At 45.7% G+C, this 20,003-nt stretch overlaps 1 protein-coding gene across 2 annotated transcripts; it reads right to left on the bottom strand.

Annotated features, from left to right (window-relative positions):
* Positions 1-7,682: 7,682 nt before the first annotated feature.
* C7H16orf46 (chromosome 7 C16orf46 homolog) lies at positions 7,683-19,172 on the bottom strand. 2 transcript variants are annotated; one of them, XM_044260372.1, is made up of 4 exons: positions 18,995-19,172; positions 15,782-15,869; positions 12,641-12,888; positions 7,683-8,791 (listed from the first exon to the last, which is right to left on the bottom strand). In XM_044260372.1, the coding sequence occupies exons 3-4, from the start codon at positions 12,848-12,850 to the stop codon at positions 7,796-7,798; spliced, it is 1,206 nt and encodes a 401-aa protein (XP_044116307.1). In that variant the 5' UTR covers positions 12,851-12,888; positions 15,782-15,869; positions 18,995-19,172; the 3' UTR covers positions 7,683-7,795. The 2 variants fall into 2 exon arrangements, with proteins under 2 accessions (XP_044116307.1, XP_044116308.1); XM_044260373.1 differs by lacking the exon at positions 18,995-19,172 and adding an exon at positions 14,389-14,458 and having other exon boundaries at positions 15,782-15,922.
* Positions 19,173-20,003: the final 831 nt, after the last annotated feature.

Below are 20,003 nucleotides of genomic sequence, written 5' to 3'. Positions count from 1 at the left end.
ACGATGCCGTTTATCTTCGTAAATAATACAATTCTAGCTTACGAGCAAAAATAAGAGGGTTAGAATATGAGTAGTTCCTTAGTCAATGTGTTTCTGATTCCTTGATATAAAGGGGAAATAAAAACAATTTTTTGTAGACTTACCTGAAAGATGCTGAGTAAGGTTTGAAGCTTCTTTTTATCAGAAGAAAATGTATCCATGTCAGTCCAGTTGTGAAGCTGTAGTCTTAGTAGTGGCAAATTGACAGGGTGATGCTTTCAAGTAATATTTTATGGCCTCAGTTTTAGAAGGTTTACCTTAATTCCAGTCCAAACCTCACCAAAACTTGCCATCTAATATTGACTCTAAGCATTTACTCTGCTTTATTTCAAGCAATGCTTCTCACTCTGGTCCTCAGAAGCCTCTTAAAGAGGAGGGGAAACGTATACCTTTGGGGATTTAGGGACAAAGGCTTTGTAGTCTCAAGTATTCGTTCCCATTGGAAGTGCTTTCAAGTGTCGCTTGGTAAGATTAGGTTCTGGGAAAGAGCATGTCGATCTTCTGGCTTCATACTCCCAACATCTAAAAGACTGTCAAAAGACATGGAGTTTCATCAAGATGTTGGCTAGTATAATGTAGTTACGGCCAAGAAGTAGTCCAGTAAATATGCTTGCTTTGCAGTCATTCAACCCGAAGGGTTCTCTCAGTTGTATCAACAGTGTTGATGAGCGGACACACTGATGTTTTAGCTTACATATCGGGAGAGGCAGGCTAAAGATGAAGGGGATTCCTAGGTTGTCAGTGTTCCCAGACTAACGTCTGTGGCCCTACATTTGATAACCTGTGTGTGTGAAAGGAGCAAATATCCAAACAATGTGAATAAATTCAAGCATTGTCTGTAACGCTTGAACTGGAAGAGTACCAATATTCATTCCTTTTAACAAACTGCAGGAAAAAAAAACTCTAAATTTTGTATCGCCTTACTAATAACAAAATACACACATTTGTAACTTTGTGCTAAGTCCACAAAGTCAAAATAGTGAGGGCTGGCATAACAGAAACATTGCCTAGGCCCTGCCACTGACTTGGATCGTGACTATCAAGAAAGTTACTATTAAGGGACAGAAGGCTACAAAAAAGAAACAAGAAAACAATCGTAAAAAGTGATACTCATTGGGGTGTCTGGGTGGCTCAGTGGGTTAATGCCTCTGCCTTCAGCTCAGGTCATGATCCCAGAGTCCTGGGATTGAGCCCCACATCGGGCTCTCTGCTCAGCTAGGAGCCTGCTTCCTCCTCTCTCTCTGCCTACCTCTCTGCCTACTTGTGATCTCTCTCTGTCAAAAAAAAAAAAAAAAAAGTGATACTCATTTTTAGTTTATCAGTGAAGTGGTCAAATATTTGAGAAATATTTTTTGAAAAAATATATCTCCATGGTGACTTTGTTATTCTCAAAAGTATATATGCCAAACAAAACAAAGTTGTTTTGCTGTTTTGGGTTTTTTGTTTTTGTTTTTGTGTTTTTGTCATAAAGGCATGAACTTCTTCACATGGCATGTGTCAGACCTTATTCCAAGCGTGGCATCTTTTACTGCTTTTGCTGGAAGCTTTTTTACTCTCTGCTTTCTGGTGCTCCATTGCTTTTTCCATCCCTTGTTTGGTTTTATGATTTCCTCTCAAACATGTTTGTGTTTAGGATTGAATTTGAAAGTCATCCCCCTCTTTATCTTCTTTATCCTATGCTGTAACGAGAAATTTAGTGACTTCAGAAAATGTAGAGCTTGTACTGTAATAAAAACGTGGCAGAAGTCAAAATATCTTAAGTAATCACAAAGGGTATTTAACCTTCCAGTGCCCTGCAGTAACATCTCCCTATTGAAAGTGAGCCTTCAGGAGCACCTGCGCGGCCCAGGGGGTTGAGCCTCTGCCTTCGGCTCACTTTATGATCTCAGGGTCCTGGGATCAAGGCATCGGGCTCTCTGCTCAGCGAGGAGCCTGCTTCCCTTTCTTTCTCTGTCCACTTGTGATCTCTCTGTTAAATAAATAAATAAAATCTTTTAAAAAATTAAAAAAAAAGTGAGGCTTCAGAAATTAAGATTTTGGGCGCCTGGGTGGCTCAGTGGGTTAAGCCGCTGCCTTCGGCTCAGGTCATGATCTCGGTGTCCTGGGATCGAGTCCCGCATCGGGCTCCCTGCTCAGCAGGGAGCCTGCTTCCTCCTCTCTCTCTCTGCCTGCCTCTCTGCCTATTTGTGATCTCTCTCTGTCAAATAAATAAATAAAAAATATTAAAAAAAAAAAAAGAAATTAAGATTTTATGGTACACTTAAAAAAAAAAAATACTTAGCGCACTAGCGTGAGGAGGGGGAGGACACAGAGGGAGAGGGCCAGAAGAAGACTCTGCTGGGCCCTACACGGCTTGATCGCCAGCCAAAATTAAGAGTGAGACACAACTGACTGAGTCACCCAGGCACCCCTTAAAGTACACTTTTTAGAAACCATCCAAACTTAAGCCAGCCATGCTTTGGGATTAATATGGGATTATTTATATTGCCTTACTTCAGTTCATGGGAACAATATTTGTTTTGCTAAATTTGAAAGTGTAGCGCTATTAATTGTAAGCTGCTGTTTGTTCTTTTTACCTTTTTGGTAAGACGTGTTCTATTTTTTTTTTTTAAAGATTTTATTTATTTATTTGACAGAGAGAGATTACAAGTAGGCAGAGAACAGGCAGAGAGAGAGAGGAGGAAGCAGGCTCCCTGCTGAGCAGAGAGCCCGATGCGGGACTCGATCCCAGGACCCTGAGATCATGACCTGAGCCGAAGGCAGCGGCTTAACCCACTGAGCCACCCAGGCGCCCCAGACATGTTCTATTTTAAAACCATTTAAATCACTGTTCTCTAACGAGATAGGTGCCTAAATCGTAAGTCTTCATATTTAATGTTCTCTAGCTATCACAATAAGGATCTGACTTGCCACTTTCTTGGAATTACATGAGAGAAATCAGTCATGAGGAGTGAAACTAAGCTATCAGAACTGGTGGTATTTATCTTGAATAAATGTTTGATTTCTGGTTTTCTTTTTTCTTTTTTTTTTTTTTTTTGATTTCTGGTTTTCTTTAGAATACATGCAGCCTAAAATAAAATTGGTAAACAGTCCTATGGTATTAAAAATATGACTAGTTCATGTATGTTTTCAAGTTAACAGTCAAAGTTCTCATAAGCAGAGATTGTTTCATTTTAAAAAATACACAGGGAAGAAGCCTCTCTAGTTTGAGCTAAATCGAGAACAAGAACTATTTTCATATATATGTGTGATGTATCAGTTTGCCAGTGGCAAAGGAGTGGTATATGCACTATTAGCATATACATATATAATACTCATGCTGGTTTAGCATAAACAGTGAATGTTGAGAGTATTGCTTAAATAGTAGGGAATTCTGAATAATAGCATGTGTAAATACATCAGCTTATCATCATAGAATTCCCTTGAAAACCTTGCCAAAGCAATAATGCACGTTCTCAAAAGACAAAATATGGGAATAGTGACGACTTTTCTGGACACTGGCTAAGTGGGCCCGCTGTCATTATGAGATCATCTCGGAGAAAAAGCTTGTGGTTGCTTCCTTATATGGGGAACCTAGGCAGGCACCACCAGAAGACCTTGAAGAACCAAGACAACACAGAGAGCACCAGAGGGCTTTAGATTCAGAGCACCTGTGCTTTCCAGGAGGCCGCAATCCAGGCATCGCCCATTTTTCCTTTGTCCGTGTGCCAAGGCTTGTGCTTGGTAAGTAAAACTGTCAGAGAAGCTGCAAACACAGAGACTGAATTCCCTAGAACATTGGTTCTCAACTAGGCTGATTTTGCCCTTGTGGCACTTGGTAATGTATGGAAGCATTCTTGATTGTCGCGACTAAGGGATACTACTGGCAGCTATCGGATAGAGGCCAGAGATGCTGCTAAGTATCCTACCCTGTACAAAACAGTCCCTACGAAGAATTATTCAGTCCTGTTACAAAGGAAGGAGAAAAAGATCTTTGACACTCGTGCATTTGCCCAGGATAAAGAGAATAATTAATTCCGAGAAGGGTCCTAGCACTCTTAGTGTCTTGTAACTTTGAAGGCATTGTTGTATTGTGTGGCTGGTAGTAGAGCTTGGGGCAGAGCTGAGTCTGGACATCAGGAGCCCGGCACTGAGTCTCCTGGCACCAGCATCCCAGTAAGTTTGGCAGACTGGTAGAGTATTCCCTGGGGTACCAGCGACTGCCCTGATACACCCTCGGTCATAGCCACAGGAGCCCCTCTGTTTATTCCCCACCTTGCTTCTCAGTAGCCCCTAAACTGCAGCACCAAGGTTGCACCTGACCCAAACCCGGACACCCCAAAAATCCCTAGATGTGAGACCTTCTCCAGTTGTGCATTTGGCCTTGGCCAGCTGGGGATTCCCAGAGAGATGGGCTGGGCCTCTGTGATCTCTCCAGGTCCGAAAGCTCTTAAACTTGGAGGCAGGAAGAGAAAGCCCATTTGATTCTGGGTTCCAATCATTTTATAGCACGGTCCTTCAAGTACAGGTAAATTTCATGAAAGGGGGCCACGTCCAGAATAAAGAGAGTACAGCTAAAAATTAGGGAATGTCTCCCTGAGTAGCCAGAGTCTTACGTACTTGTCCAAACATAGCCCGACCTTATTTCCGATTTAGTCTTCCTCTTGCCCTTCGGAAGTGCAACCCCCGCATCTCTGTCAGGAAACATTCTGTCTATCCAGGTTTCCTGCCCCTTCCGGTCCTCCCTGCCATCACCCAAACCCCCAGCAGCACCCCCAGGCCTCAACCCAACCTCACCCAGAAGGTGACCTCAGGCCGTGCAGAAGCCCTGTGTCAGGTGCTGCCACAGTTCCACTTGATGATTTTTTAAAGTTTTGAGAAAAATAGGGGTTTGGAAAATTTGATTAATGAGACATCCAAAACTAATAGAATGAGAGATGAAAGATAGCTCTCCATGCTTGGTTTAGAGAGGACTAAAGGATCCAAAACCTAACTAAGACCATCACCCTGAGGTAGGAAGAGGGCTGTTGCCATCATTATAACATGCTTACTGCCCTTCAGTGGCAGAATTTTGCCTGAAAGGACATCCTGATTTAATCTGAATGGAAATGGGCAAAACCTAGAGTGATTTTATCAACAGAAAACAAGCTAAACCCAGGCTGATGGAAATAAGATCCCAGCGGGGCTTAATCAGGTTAACTGAAAAACTAACAAAAGAGATGCCCAAGGCAAAACCCTCATATCTATCTATTCATAGAGGACTCTTAGTCAATATTTTGCTAGCCAAACTAATTATTTGCTCAAAAAAAAAGGATACTACACATCGTGAAATTTGGGCAGTTCCTTTGTTCAGACCAGCCCTCCTCTTACATCGAAATCATTATGTTTACCCTAAAATCTATAGAATTTATAACTCTTATCTCAACAAAAAGGTTTTTCTTAAAAAAGACATATTTTGGGGGGCACCTGGGTGGCTCAGTGAGTTAAACCCTCTGCCTTCGGCTCAGGTCATGGTCCCAGGATCCTGGGATGAAGCCCCGCATCAGCCTCTCTGCTCGGTGGGGAGCCTGCTTCCCCCTCTCTTTCTGCCTGCCTCTCTGCCTACTTGTGATCTGTCTGTCAAATAAATAAATAAAATCTTAAAAAAAAAAAAAAAGAAAGAAAGAAAAATATTTTGGGGGTGTCTGGGTGATTCAGTCGGTTAAATATCTACCTTTGGCTCAAGTCATGATCCCAGGGTCCTGGGATTGAGTCCCTTATAGGAGTCCTTGCTCAGTGGAGGGTCTGCTTCTCCCCTTCCCTCTCCCTCTGGCTCCCTCTCCTTACTTGTGCTATCTCTCTCTCTCTCTCTCTCTCGTTCTCTGTAGAATAAATAAATCTTTAAAAAAAGACAAAAATATTTTGTTTTAACTTAGTGTTTTCAGACTGCCTCAAGATCTCAAAATGTAAGCACCTCTGGGGTAAGTTCATGGGCTCTGTCCCTCGCTCATGCTGGTGGACACGCTTCCCCCAGTCGACAACTCTTGCTTGTTTTACATGTTGAGCTTAGTCATGATCTTGCTATTCGTAAGAGGGGGCGTGAAGAACCACTGACTTAGGTGGGCAGGCTGCCAGAGCTGGAGGGTCCTCACACAGCACGGGATCCAACACCTCATGGTCCAGATACAGTGGGAAATCAGAGCTTTTTTTTTTTTTTTTTTTTTTAAGATTTTATTTATTTGACAGACAGAGGTCACAAGTAGGCAGAGAGGCAGGCAGAGGGAGAGAGAGGGAAGCAGGCTCCCTGCTGAGCAGAGAGTCCAATGTGGGGCTCAATCCCAGGACCCTGAGATCATGACCTGAGCCGAAGGCAGAGGCTTTAACCCACTGAGCCTCCCAGGCGCCTTGAAGTCAGAGTTTCTTGTAGGCAAAATCCAGATGGCTTCTTCACTCGGAGAAGAAGAGGTGGGTAGAGCCTAAAAATTACTTCTAGACTATAAAAAAGTAACCAACCTCAACAGGCAAAACACACCTTTTTAATGACCATTGTACCATAATCATTTCTGCATTTCTGGTGTTTTGTAAATAAATCACAAAACAATAAAGAAATCTAAAACTAAGAGAAAAGGCATTACAAAGACCAATTGTGGAAAGCAGGTGTTTAGAAATACAGTCATATTTCCTGTCTACCCATCATTTAGGGGACAGGAAGTCCAGAGTTCAAGTACAACCTACTTAAGCAAATGCAAACTATGTAATTACAGAGTGGCTAAATGCTTATTCATATTACAAAATGGTTTTTCAGAGCATTTCTCTACATAGCATTTTTACTTGGTACTTAAAACATAACTCATTTACAAATGTTTATATACAACTTCAGAAAATAGGCATTGAATAGGTAAAATGAGAGAAGAAGAAGGGCAGAAGGAGAAAGTAACACCCCTATTCCACAAGTGTCTGTGTGGGGTTGTAAGTTGCCAGAAATTAGATGCAAAGTAAGGCTGGAGGAAGCTGTGGGGTGACAATTATAATTACACTGACTTTTCTGTTCAAATGATTATTCTTAACCTGCTTCCCAGGATGGACCTTATAGAGCTGTAGCTAAAGCTTTTGCAGACCTGGAGACTAGCACGAGGCTATCACATAAGCATATGAAACCCTGGGATATGTAGCAAGTAGTGGATATGATATATCCGTGGATATCAGCATATGACACCTCGGACACAAGGATATTTATTTGGACACAGGCTGGAGTTTTCTATTAAAACAATGTTTCAGATCTTTGTTGCAAGAGAAAAGAAATCAACAGACAGATATTTGCCTGGTTCAAAAGATCAGGATACAATTTGATCAAAAATAACCGCTTACACTTAGCTTAGGGCACCAGGGTGAGGCAGAGCAAGCCCCTGCCAGCTGGCACAGGGCTGCCAAGGGCATCACTGAGGGAAGCCCTTCAGAGTCCCCACCATGCACTTGGCTTCTAGGGGGAGTAGAGAGATAAGGCAGGCAGAGGCTGACACTGGCTTTACAGTTTGCATTTTGTAAATGGCTCAGCAACGGAAGCAGGGCACATAAATATGAGGGTTTTGAGAATAAATCAAAACTCATACCATGAAGTTCCATTTCCCCTGGTTCTACTGGAAAAAAAAAAAAAAAAGGCAAGGGGAGGGTGGGTGGGTGGTAAGAGTATGGAAGAAGAGAAGAAAAGAAGAAAGGATGGGACGGGGCAGGAGGGAGACAGGGAGAGGATAAATGAATTCAAACAGTGCTTGTTCCCAGGGAATTCTATTGTGGCAACTCAGAGCAGCCTGTGAGCGGAGACAGGAATGACAACTCTGCTCACGGTGAGGGACGGCAAGAGAGTTCTCGGGAACACTTTGGTCTCCAACGTTTGGGGCCTGTGTTCCTGCTTGGCCTCCGTGAGAATGCACTTTTGGGTGTTGGCGGGAGGCCTTGGCTCCCTGGCTTTGAATTTGGCTTTGTAGTTCTGTACTCCGTGTTTCTGCAAAAGCCGCACGGTGGCGAGGTAGCGCACGTTGCTGGGGTCAGGAGGGCACACCAGGTTTTTCTCAGGCAGGAGGGACCAGTGCAGGCAGCACCGCTCCTGATGCGCCAGCAGGGATGTCGGGGCCACCCGGGGAGGAAAAGGCAGTGTGTCATTGACCTTGGGGTGATTGGCCAGCTCAATGGGTCTCTTTTCACCTTTCCCATCAACTGTTTTCAATCCATATGCACAAGACACACACTCATCCTTTTCCACACTCAGCACCTTCTCCTCCGGCGGCAAGAAGTTCTTACTCTTCTTACCCAGAACATCCAAGCCATTTGGGAGTGAAGCCTTCAGGGGAGGCAGAACTAAAAGGGCCCTGGAAGTCAAGGAGTCTGAGATGGAGAGACCTCTGCTGGGGCTTCTGGGGTCCTTGCCCCGAAGAGCCTCAGGGGTGGCCCAGTCTTCCTTGCACCACATAAACTCCTTTATTTGCAGACTCTTTTTCTCTCCCTGACCGCAGCGGGGAAAGCAGATCTTGCTAACCTCCCTGGAGGTGGCGGTGGTGGAGCCCAGAGAGGTTCCCCGAGTCTGGGAGGGGCTGCCTTGATCATTCTCCAGACCCACCTCAGCAGGAGCCCCTGACCCCAACTTCTCCGCCTCCGCCTGAGGCCTGGCCTCAGCGCTCCCTTGGGAGAGACTGCCACAGAGTAAGCAGCTACCGGCACCTTCTCCCACCCTCGCCTTTTTAAGCTTCTTCCTGGGCCAGATGCAGGCAGTTGGAGAAGTCCTTCCCCAGCCTTGGACCTGCAAATAAAGCAGCAGGTTACTCCCGGCAGAGCTGCTCAAACTCAAGCTGTCCAGCTGTGGCCACAGCCCCATTTTGGCCATTCTAACTGAACTGGTATTTCCCTTAAAATTGACTCACCTTTTTTTTTAAATTTTAATACTATTTTAGCCTCATAGTAATAGCATTTTTAACAGTATCTGTTAATTTAAAATACTAGCAATTGGATTTAAAACTAAAAAACTAAGCAAAAACATCTATAAATGGCCATCTTGATGTGCTGACTCTCTATGTTTTCAGATGCACATTAAAATAAAGTCAGGGGCGCCTGGGTGGCTCAGTGGGTTAAGCCGCTGCCTTCGGCTCAGGTCATGATCTCAGGGTCCTGGGATCGAGTCCCGCATCGGGCTCTCTGCTCAGCAGGGAGCCTGCTTCCTCCTCTCTCTCTCTGCCTGCCTCTCTGCCTATTTGTGATCTCTCTCTGTCAAATAAATAAATAAAATCTTTAAAAAAAAATAAATAAAGTCAGGAGGGGTGCCTGGGTGACTCAGTGGGTTAAGGCCTCTGCCTTCGGTTCAGGTTATGATCCCAGGGTCCTGGGATCAGACTCTGCTCAGCGGGGAGCCTGCTTCCTCCTCTCTCTCTGCCTGCCTCTCTGCCTACTTGTGATCTCTATCTGTCAAATAAGTAAATAAAATCTTTTTTAAAAAATTAAAAAAAATAAAGTTAGGACTCTTAAAATAAAATCAGAGCTGTTTGTATTTATCTCCCTACCAAGCTCTCTCAGACTGCCGGGCTGTTACCACACCTTAGGAGACTGCTGTGTGGGGGGGCTGGAGGGAGAGACAAGGAGCAGAGGCAGGTACCCCCAGCACCCCTGTGCAACCTGCCCCCCCCATCCGTCCACACCTAGAGTCCCCTGGCTGAGCGTGCCACAAATGTCACAGTTAAAAAGAGTTGCCAGGTAAAAATCAGGATCACATTTGAGGCTCACTTAATAGTAAACATATTAGGTACTGTTTACCGAAATTCAAATTTAACCAGGTATCCTGTGTCTTCAATTGCTAAATCTGGCAACCTTATATGTAAAAACAAACAAACAAACAAACAAACAAAAAAACCATATTTCCCAAGCTTCTACCATGTTTCAGGCACCAAGCTAAGGATCCACTGGTATTGACATTCGTTCATTTAACCCATACCACAGCACTGTAATTTAGGTATTCTGATGTCCAGGATACAGAGTTGGAAACTGCCCTTCAAAATGTTACTACAGCCAATGGTAAGTTCTGGCACATTCAGAAGGTCTGTGCATTCCCATGCAGGGGACTGTGAGAACCACAATGTCTCCTGGGCCCAACCACGGGGCCAGCCTCTCTAGTCATCTTGCACGAGAACATCCCTCCATTGTCACTCACTCCAGACCTCTGCACCCTCTTGCTACACGTGCTCAGCCCCCCAAGCTTCGAAATGGGAAGCATCGCTTTTTCAAAAAGGCTAGAAAGTGCCTGACATGGAATCGGGCATTCCTGTTCTCTTCGTACACCCCTCTGGCCAGAATTTACAGATGAGGAAGTTGGGCGCCAGGGGACAGGAGCTCTCCCCAAGGTTAGCTGTCTGTAAGTGGTGAATCTGAAACTGATCTTTCTTATTCCAAAGTCCTGGCCCTTATCAAAGCCACAGGGATACCTCAAATATATGACAACCAAAAACTAACAAACAAACAAATAAAAAACCCGTCTATTTTCTTTGGCATAGTCAAGTCCTAATTCTTAGATGGCAATTATATTTGGGGGCTGTAAGGTTGCTGCCCTGTGCTGCACTCTTGAGGTGCCTAAGGACACCTCTCCCAGCCTACTCTTCCGGCTTCTGTTCTGAAACTCTGTCCCTTCATGTGCTGTTGAGTTGGTGCAGGGTCTTCGAGAGGATCATGTTGCTTGCTTCAGACCTCACTGCTCTTGACCCTGACTTCCCAGGCTATTTTCCAGCTTTTGCAGAGAAGGGTCCCAGCACATTAACTGACAGATCTTCAGGCTAACCGGCCTCTCTACCTTAGGTGGCTTCGAATGAGACAAGTCCCACGCTCCCGAGCGCCCCTCCTGCACCCTCCCCACCATCTTCCTCTGGCCAGACAAGGGGGGATGTGTCTCCTGGCTCTGCTTTGTAGCATGCCAGCTTTTATTCAGGTGGATACTTATTGAGGGAAATCTAATTTCTGGAACTTTAATCTTTCTATGATGTTTACAGATGTTCTATTTAATCTGTTAAACAGGTGGACCTGAGGAGCCAGAAAATGTTCTCTACGTGTTTGACCTTGAGCTGCTGCCTAAAAATCCAGACTCCTGAGCCCCACCAGGGCCTACTAAGACCATACTCACAAGATGGACCTGGGCACGTGGATTTAAAAACACCCCAGGTGAGCCTCTACAGAGGATCTATGTCTCCAGGGTGTTCTGGTGGTCTGGCGGGGATCTGAGTCCAGAGATGGGGGTCAATGACCCCTGACTCTTTTGGTTCTCACAGCTGGGCTGTCACAGGTAAGCTAAATGTTGGTTGGGTTGCTCTGGGTCAAAAACGTGCAGTCCTGGGGCGCCTGGGTGGCTCAGTGGGTTAAGCCGCTGCCTTCGGCTCAGGTCATGATCCCAGGATCCTGGGATCGAGTCCCGCATCAGGCTCTCTGCTCAGCAGGGAGCCTGCTTCCCTCTCTCTCTGCCTGCCTCTCCTTCTATTTGTGATTTCTCTCTGTCAAATAAATAAATAAAACCTTAAAAAAAAACACGTGCAGTCCTGAGGCACCCCATCCTGAGAGGCCCTTGGGCTCTGCAAACATAGGAAACTCTCACTAACTGCTCCCAGCAAAATGTTCTCTGTCCTCATTTAAATGCGGACCCACGGGTCCCCGGCACCAGCTCAGGAAATATCAAAGCGCCATAAGCCCAGGCAGGAAGCTGGCTTTGGTGGGACAGGCCCCTGACACTTGGGACAAGGTGGCCTGAGAAGCCAGGGAGGACAGGTGTGCAGAGAGTGAAGAGCAACCGGCAGCAGGCGGGAGCAGGTGGCGTGGCACAATCGTCCCCAACAGACTGAGCAGCAACATATTCTCAGCACGGGGCACGTTATGGATTGCATGACTGTCTCCCCCCAAATTCCTATTTTGAAGCCTGAATCCCCAAAGTGACGGTCCTTGGAGGTGGGGCCTTTGGAGGTTATTAGGGTTAATGAAGTCAAGAGGGCAGGGCCCTCAAAATGGGATTAGTGCCCTTATAAGAGGAGGTGGAGATAAAGGGTCTACTTGCACCATCAAGGAGGGCCATGTGAGCACAAAACAGGAAGAGGATCCCCCACCAGGACTCAACCATGCTGGCACCCCGATCTCAGATGTCCGCCTTCTGGACTGTGAGAAATAAATGTCTGTTGCGTATGTCCCCAGTCTATGGTATTGTGAGAGAATCCCCGAACTAAGACAGAGCTGGGTCATTCCTTGTGGTGTCCTGGCATCTTGGGCACTGTGGGATGTGGAGCAGCACCCCCGGCCTCTGTCCGGTAGATGCCAGTAGCACCCCTTTCCCTCACCTGCCGTTGTGTGACATCGCGGCTGTTCGTAACACCTGCCTCCTAGGGCTGTTGAGAGGCTGAATGAATTGGTGTACGGGAAGCATTTGGTCCTGCACTTGCCAACACTAATGGGCCACAAATACCCAATCAAAGGTACTGCTATTACCATTCCGTGTGTTTTACCTCTATTCCTAGAGTTTCTATGTTTCGTTGATTATACATATTTTGGTAGTAACCAGTTTTGGCAAAAGTAAAAGGAAAGGCTGGCATCGAAACACAGATGCCCGAGGCACCTCGGTCAAGGAGATACTCACAGCTTCTTCCCACCCCGTTCCGATGACAGATTCGATGGCTTTTTCATCTTGTTCAAGCGTAATGTCACTGATACTGAGAAGACAACAAACATGATTCTTTTCACTTCTTTCATCCAGGCAAGTATAGGTTAATTCTGTTTCTTCTGGGCTGTGAATTTCATTATTTTCACTATTTTCTGATTCCGTCTCATTTTTCTGACAGAGATCCATTACTGTGATTGGGGCTGAAGGTTTTTAACATCTTCTTCCTGTAGCATGAAATGCGGGCTGAACTTAGTTTGTAATATGCATTTCTTAAAAACTGAAAAAAAAAACCCTAAATCTATAACTCACGCAAAATAACAACAAAACACATTCCAGAATAGACTGTAAGAAATATTACAAAACCAGCCATTGCCAGATATTGATACTATAAAAGATACAGCTATTTGGAAAGACTAATGGATTTAATTAAAGACCAAAGTTGGGATTGAACAAAAGAGGATAGGAAGATGTTAGTGGAGGCTTTCTCCCTCGTGATGGGGTAGAGCGAGGCAAGGAATATAGGTTTAAGCACCCCTGTCCTCCATTCCAAAAAAAGTCCAGATGCTTCTGCGCAAACACCATGGGAACTGTGGAGGGCATGTGTGACCTGGCCACTTTCTCTTCTTTCCCTTCCTGGCAGCTCTGGACACCGGTCAAGGCTGGGGAGCATGTGGTCTAGGCTGGGTCAGTGTGCTCATCCCAGTCCAGCCTGGATGACTGGGTCCTTATGAAAATGGACCTCTGGCACAGACACGCAGAGAGGGAAGCCATGTGACGAGGCTAAGGGAGAAGACTGTAAGCCACAGAGAGAGGCCCTAGAGCAGATCCTTCCCTTACAGCCCTTGGAAGAAACCAAGCCTGCTGACACCTTGATTTCAGACTTCCAGCTTCCAGAACTGTGAAAAAATCCATTTCTGCTGGTTAAGCCGCCCTATGGTCTTTGGTCTGTGGTCCTATGTCAAGGCGGCCCAGCACACTGGTACCGTTCATGGTGGTAATGGTCTCAGCAGGAATGATGATGAGCGCGATACTGTCTAGCCTTCACTGATGTTTGTCCAGGTTGAAAAATGCAGCTTGGCATTTATAATCAGTCAAAGAGTTAGGAAAGTTGTCATCCTTTTTATTTTTGTTTTTGATTTTAGTAGGCTCCAGACCCAGCATGGAGCCTGACGCAGGGCTTAAACTCACAGCCCTGAGATGAAGAGCTGAGCTGAAATCAAGAGTCAGATGCTTAAATGACTGAACCACCAATGGAAAGTTATCATCCTGATCAGGAGCACAGACTTGGATGCCCAAAAGCCAGGGTTCCAATCCTATCAGTAGCTCTACGACCTTGGGCAAGTCACTTTTCCGGGTCTGTTTGCTCATCTCTAAGATGGGCATGATTATAGCACCTTCCTATAGCCAGAGGCTCCTCCTGAGCACCCCACAAGCCACAGAGATGAATCCCAGGGCCCAGGCAGTGACCTCCAGGGGTCCGGCTGCATGCTGATGGGCAGCCAGGGCCTTCTGGAGGATTCCTTGCCTTTAATGACACAGAGGCCACCGGGGACCACACACTTGGCTTTCTCTCACCCTAGTGAGCCCTGCCAGAAACCCACTTATTAAGTTTTTTATTGAGGTACAAATCAGTAACTTCTTAAAACATTATCTGTTTAATTACCATTTTGGCTTTTTCACATAGGCTTAAAGTAGTATTTTGAAGCAAATAAAGTTTCATTTACCTATGGAAGTTCAAATATCTTTGAACATCCTAATCGTTTCCAATATGAGATCAGAGGAAATGAAAGAAATCTGAAAGGAAAAAAGTGATATCAGAAGTGGCTAAACCCCCAGAAGTGCTATTCTGTTTATGAAGAATAGCATGATTAAGGACCAGACTGAAAACCAGCCTGATCCTTTCATCTTGTGAAATTTCACTTCAGTCACTACTCAGGCCTTAACAAGTATACAGTTAAAAAGGAAAAAAAAAGTAGAGAATCAAAAGCAAAGCCATTTATTTAAATAAGAAAATAAATGTGCACTTGAGGTTAATGTAGCAAAGAAACAGATAATGTTTAGGAGGGATGAAGTATAGCTAGAATGTTCAAGTCAATAAGAAAAAAGTTCTGTGCTTGAAGCATCTCTGCTGGCAGGGTGCTCACTACTTAGCCCATTCTAGTGGCTCTAATTTACTGGGTCTCAAACTTGGCTGCACCTTAGAATGATGCCACACACCCTACCCACAGAGATTCTGATTCTTACTGGTCTGGGCCAAGTCTGGCCATCACGACCTTCAAAACCACCCTATGTGACTGTATAATCCAGCAGCGCTGTTAGGAAGATCTCCCTTATACTGACCCCAATATAGGTTTCCCTGCCCCCTCAATATCCTCCACCCTCGTGTCTTCCTCACTTTGCCCTCGAGAGCAAGGCTCTGTGATGGGAAGCCTTCCCATCCATGCATGGATTTGAGGAGCTCTAGGACACTTTGAAAAATGCTCCAGCATTTTTCTCAGGAAAAGGGCTTGCATCAGAGGTATAGAGCTGCCTGTCACTGCAAAGGGTTGAAGAGTCATTGATCTAAAGATGGCCTGTTGCCTCAGCTCCCAGCCAGCCCTATGAAAAGGATGAAAAGTTTCCACGTACTCTTATCTCTGTCAGGTTAACCATCTCCAGCAACTTCAACTATTTCTCACTTGTCGTGAGAATATGTGAAATGTGAGAGGAAGACAATATAATCTTTGTATCAAGACAGACAAACGGCAGAGGCCAAAGATGTGGTAGTGGGGAAGCCCCTATTTTGGAGTCAATAGAAAGAAGTTGGACCCTGTGAGGGTACCAGAAGAAGTTCCAGTCACATTATACTCCAAAACCAGAAGAAGTTCCAGTCACATTATACTCCAAAATGCCAAAAGAAACCCAGGTAATGATAATATTAAATAATAAAAGTGAGAGCGCCAGGCATTGTTATAAGCACTTCACATATTTGTTCTAAATACTGGATTTTATAATACTTTATTCATTTAAGGGAGTATCATGGGGAACAGTATTGATGCCTTATGACGAAACACTAAAAAATCATCTGGGAAGTCAGTAAACAGACTATTCTAGTCAAATGGCCAGATTACTGCATACCAGATAGCTAGGTGCTCCTTGGTAACACTGGTGTTCAAACTGGATTAAGATGCTCCACTACTAAAATAGAATGTTGGCAGTCGTTTTCCTAATCAGAAAAGAAAATAATTGAGTTAGTGGAAAGAACAATCTTCATTTAAAATTTTTCTCCAGTAACCATGCCTTCAAGTTGTATTGCCCATTCTTATCTTCCGGCTCATGCAAGAGACGACAAACAGAAGTATACACGAAGCAATCAAAGATCAACTAAAAGAGTGGATATGTGATTTCTTACAAATTGCATGAATTCTTACTTTTCTGTTGAAAGGCAGAAATCTTTAGGGATGTAATAGTCATATTTTCTGATAGTAAAATTATGCCTAGTTTACAGATTTGGAGTTAATCAGTAGGTCATCCTATACCATTTCCCGACTTCTGTGGAGCTTTACTATCATATAACTGAGAGCTTGTTGCTTTACAAGCATCTTGTTTCATTCCACCAGTAGCTCTAAAGATTAGAATGACACGTACAACCCCGAAACTCATGCTCCTCAGTTCCTGGTGTCCCCCCCCAAAAGCGATGTGATAATCCTGAAAATAACTGAAGACAGCTATTATTTCTTCAGAAGAGAATCTCAAATTCCCTCATCTTAAGAATGTATAATTACCGATAATGTATAATATAAAGATAATTAAAATACAGTACCTGGAAATGAGGGTAATATTTCAAATGGGGTCTGGCTAGAAATGCCTATTTTGAAATTTGACTCCCTTTGATCTGAAATCTACACCTATTAATTGAACAAAGATTGCTACATTTTATTTTTTTTTTGAAGATTTTATTTATTTATTTGAAGGCAGAGATCACAAGTAGGCAGAGAAACAGGCAGAGAGAGAGGAGGAAGCAGGCTCCCTGCTGAGGGAGCTCAATCCTACGAGGGGCTCAATCGCCCCAGATTGCTACATTTAAAAAAAAGCAATATCCCATTTTTAAAAAAGCAATATCCTGATTAACACTGACCTGAAGGTCATCTATAACTTCTATATTTTTTTCCCACATGAATTGTTAATAATCCTTGCCCCTTTCACTCCATATCCATGCTGTTAATCTTCTTCAAAAATTTTTTTTTCTTTTTGGGGCACCTGGGTGGCTCAGATGGTTAATCATCTGCCTTCCGCTCAGATCATGATCCCAGGGTCCTGGAATCAAGCCCCATACTGGGCTCTCTCCTCAGTGGAAAGCCTGTTTCTCCCTCTGCCACTCCCCCTGCTTGTGTTCCCTCTCTCGCTCTCTCTGTCAAATAAAAAAAATCTTTAAAAAATAGCAACCAATTTACCCCCCCCCTTTTTTTTTCACTAGATATAGACCTCTGGATGGATCGGATCTTTCCAAAATTTCCTCTTGTTGGTTCTGGACATCATTCCAACCTGCTTAGATACTTGTCAGTTTGACTGTGACACCCCACAGCTTGGTCATTCCTTCCCACTTTAAGACTTGCAATTTGATAGGCAAACCTCCTGTAATTTCCTCTAAGTCCCTGAAAAAATATTGGCAAGGAGAGGGTAAAGGAAAATGCCATGTGTATATTCCTTGTACTGGGGCGTTTACTAATTACCAACTGGCTACAAATTCACCTCAGTAGAGAATTATCTGGCCTATGCATATAAATCTCATCTATAGGATTCGTGATCCATTGATTTAGGTAAACTTCATTTAAAAAAAAAAAAAAACGACTACCAAGAGTTTAGAAATTCACATTTATGCTGATGTCTATTAATTTTTAAAATATTTACTCTCTATCTTAGGCTTGAAGAAGAGATTCCAAATTGTTGGTTCCAAACAGTCCCAACACAACTACAGCGTTGCGTTGAGAAGGATGTTAAGACTCGATCACTGCAGGAAAGAGTTCTGTGGTTGATTAATGATGTCTGCTAGAGAATAAAGCGTGGTAACACACATGCTACCTATTTGCCATTGCTTATATAAAAAGTCAGATTCCAAATGCCTTATTCTAGATTCCTACACCTAGTTGACACATTCTCAGGTAATTAAGGAGGGGGTGTTAATGGGCCAGGAGAGGTGAAAAGCCCAAGACACTTAAGTCAAAAGCAAGCTATGATCCCTTAAAACTCCTTGCCATCTCCTTGGCTCTACACCACGCCCTACACCCTCCCTACTTCTTTCTGGAAGTTTCAGGTTTAAAGGAATCTTGAATCTATGTCCGAATTTCAGCCTGGGAAAGACAGGCTTCTCATAGTCTCAATTAGAATACCGAATGTATGGTCCTGTCGATTCTTACCACCATGTGTTGGGTGAGGAAATCAATGAACAGAAACACCGTTAGCTATGGTGGAAGCGAAGTTTCTTAATACAGAGCTAAGCTTCAGGCATATGAAGTGGTTAAATAGGTCTTGAAGAGTGTCTTGGGCACGCTGATCACTGGTCATATAGTTTCTAAAGGAAAATGATATGAAGGCTTCAACCTAATTCACAGTTTTGGAACACAGCTCGGCAGGGAGTTGAATCTTTGCCTCAAAGTTAAGCACATGCACCACTCAATTTGCAAAGTTTGTTCACATTTTCAGGAGTATAAATCTTATCTCTCTATGTTAATTATCTTGCGCCTTATGCTTCTTTCGTGCCCACAGAGCACAGCAGCTTCGATGACCCATAGAAGGAATCCTAAGGGCGTGATTCATACAACCATCCCTCCAGATCAGCCGTTTGGGTTTTTACTGCAGTCCCAGTCTCCAACCCTTCCGCTCTTTCCACTCACACCCGTTCGCTCGCTAAGTGCCTATCAGATGCCTAGCTCTGGTAATAAAATAGTAAAGCAATGCCTGTCTTCTCAGCTTACAAGTCTACATGAACGCACAAGTCATCAAACACACACAATCCACCTGTTGCTCCTAAAGCCCAGGCGCTTCACACCTGGCTCTTCCCTTTCTCAAAATAGCCCCTCCCATTCCCCGAGGCTCCTTCCCTTCTTCCAAGATCCTTCCTCCTCGTCATCCAGCAGCTCCTGCCGTGCCACAAAAGATGCCTACCCTTCTTTCAAGAGCTGTCCTCTCCCGCAAAACGTAACCCCTTGCCTACGAGACCTTCCCCTTCCTTCCTTGGCTCCTCCCTCCCAGGGCTCCGCCCTTTCAACAGCCCCTCCCACCGCCACACCCATTCCTCGCCGCTCCTCCCCGGGGCCCGCCCACTCTTATGCCAGCCCCCGCCCACACTACCTCTAGCTTTCGCCTTCCCGCCTCGGAGCGCAGCTTCCTTTCCGACCCGGCGGGGCCTGTCGCTCTGCCCACTGTGGAGTGGTCTGGGGCCTCGCCCCGGAGGCGGGGAAGCGGCGGCGGCCGCTCACACCCTTCTGTGGGCCCCACGGGATGCAAGGCCTCGGGACAGCTAAGTCTCCGCCGGGAGGCGAGGGCGACAGTTGCCCTGGGTGACGGACGCGCTGGGGGCGGGGCCGGCGGGGGGTTGTCGCAGGAGTGATGCAGAGCCCGCCTGGCGTAACAAAGCCGGAGCGCGGGAGGCGACGCTGGCTGACGGCTGTGGGCACGTGCTCCCGGCAGGCTCTGCGCAGCTGCGCACCTGCCCGCGGCGCCTGACGAATCGCCGCCTCCTGTGGGCGCCGGAAGACGCGTTTGAGGTAAGTGTGAGACCCAGCTGCGAGGCAGACGGCGCTGCCGATGCCCCGCGGACCGTGGAGCTAGAGAGGGTCCTCGGACCGGCTTCCCCTCGGAGACCCGGGGCACCACGCCCCGCACTGTTGCCGTCGAGCCGGAGGGTGCTTGGGGCTGGGGGAGGGGGGCTGCCCTGCGCGTTGTAGGGTGCCGTGGCCTCCACCCTCTAGATGCCCGGCAGCCACACAGGTCTCCGGCTTTGCCAGCGGTTCCCAAACCACCCCTACTCTGGAGAGCGGCTGTGGGCCGAAACCTCCTAGTGGAATCCACTCCCGGCTTGTTCGACGGGGCGGTAGTTTGAATCCGCCGACGGCGCCAGGGCGCGCTCCTGGAACTTGTCCTGTCGCGGTACAGCCCGGAAGGGAAGTCGCCTCAGGCCCTTAAGGCAGAGGGCGAACTGGTGGAAGACAATGCGAAGCTCCCCACTCCTCCCCTCCTCTTGTCCTCGCACTTTGGAAGGCCTCGGAAGTGCAGCCGGGGGTGGGAACCCATGGCCCAAGCCAGTTCCTCAGGTGGAGCCCGGACCCAACTCACGTCTGATTCCAAAGCCGGTCTGCTT

Source organism: Neovison vison, chromosome 7 (assembly GCF_020171115.1).
Source record: "Neovison vison isolate M4711 chromosome 7, ASM_NN_V1, whole genome shotgun sequence".
Classification (NCBI taxonomy): Eukaryota; Metazoa; Chordata; class Mammalia; order Carnivora; family Mustelidae; genus Neogale; species Neogale vison.
The sequence above is the reverse complement of the archived record's forward strand: the minus strand, read 5'-3'. Positions and strand labels throughout refer to the sequence as shown.

Coding starts and splice junctions, on each gene's coding strand:
- C7H16orf46 (XM_044260372.1), bottom strand. CDS start 12,850: ATGGATCTCTGTCAGAAAAATGAGACGGAATCAGAAAATAGTGAAAAT. Junction 8,792..12,640: donor GAACGGGGTGGGAAGAAGCT/GTGAGTATCTCC, acceptor CTTTATTTGCAG/GTCCAAGGCTGGGGAAGGAC.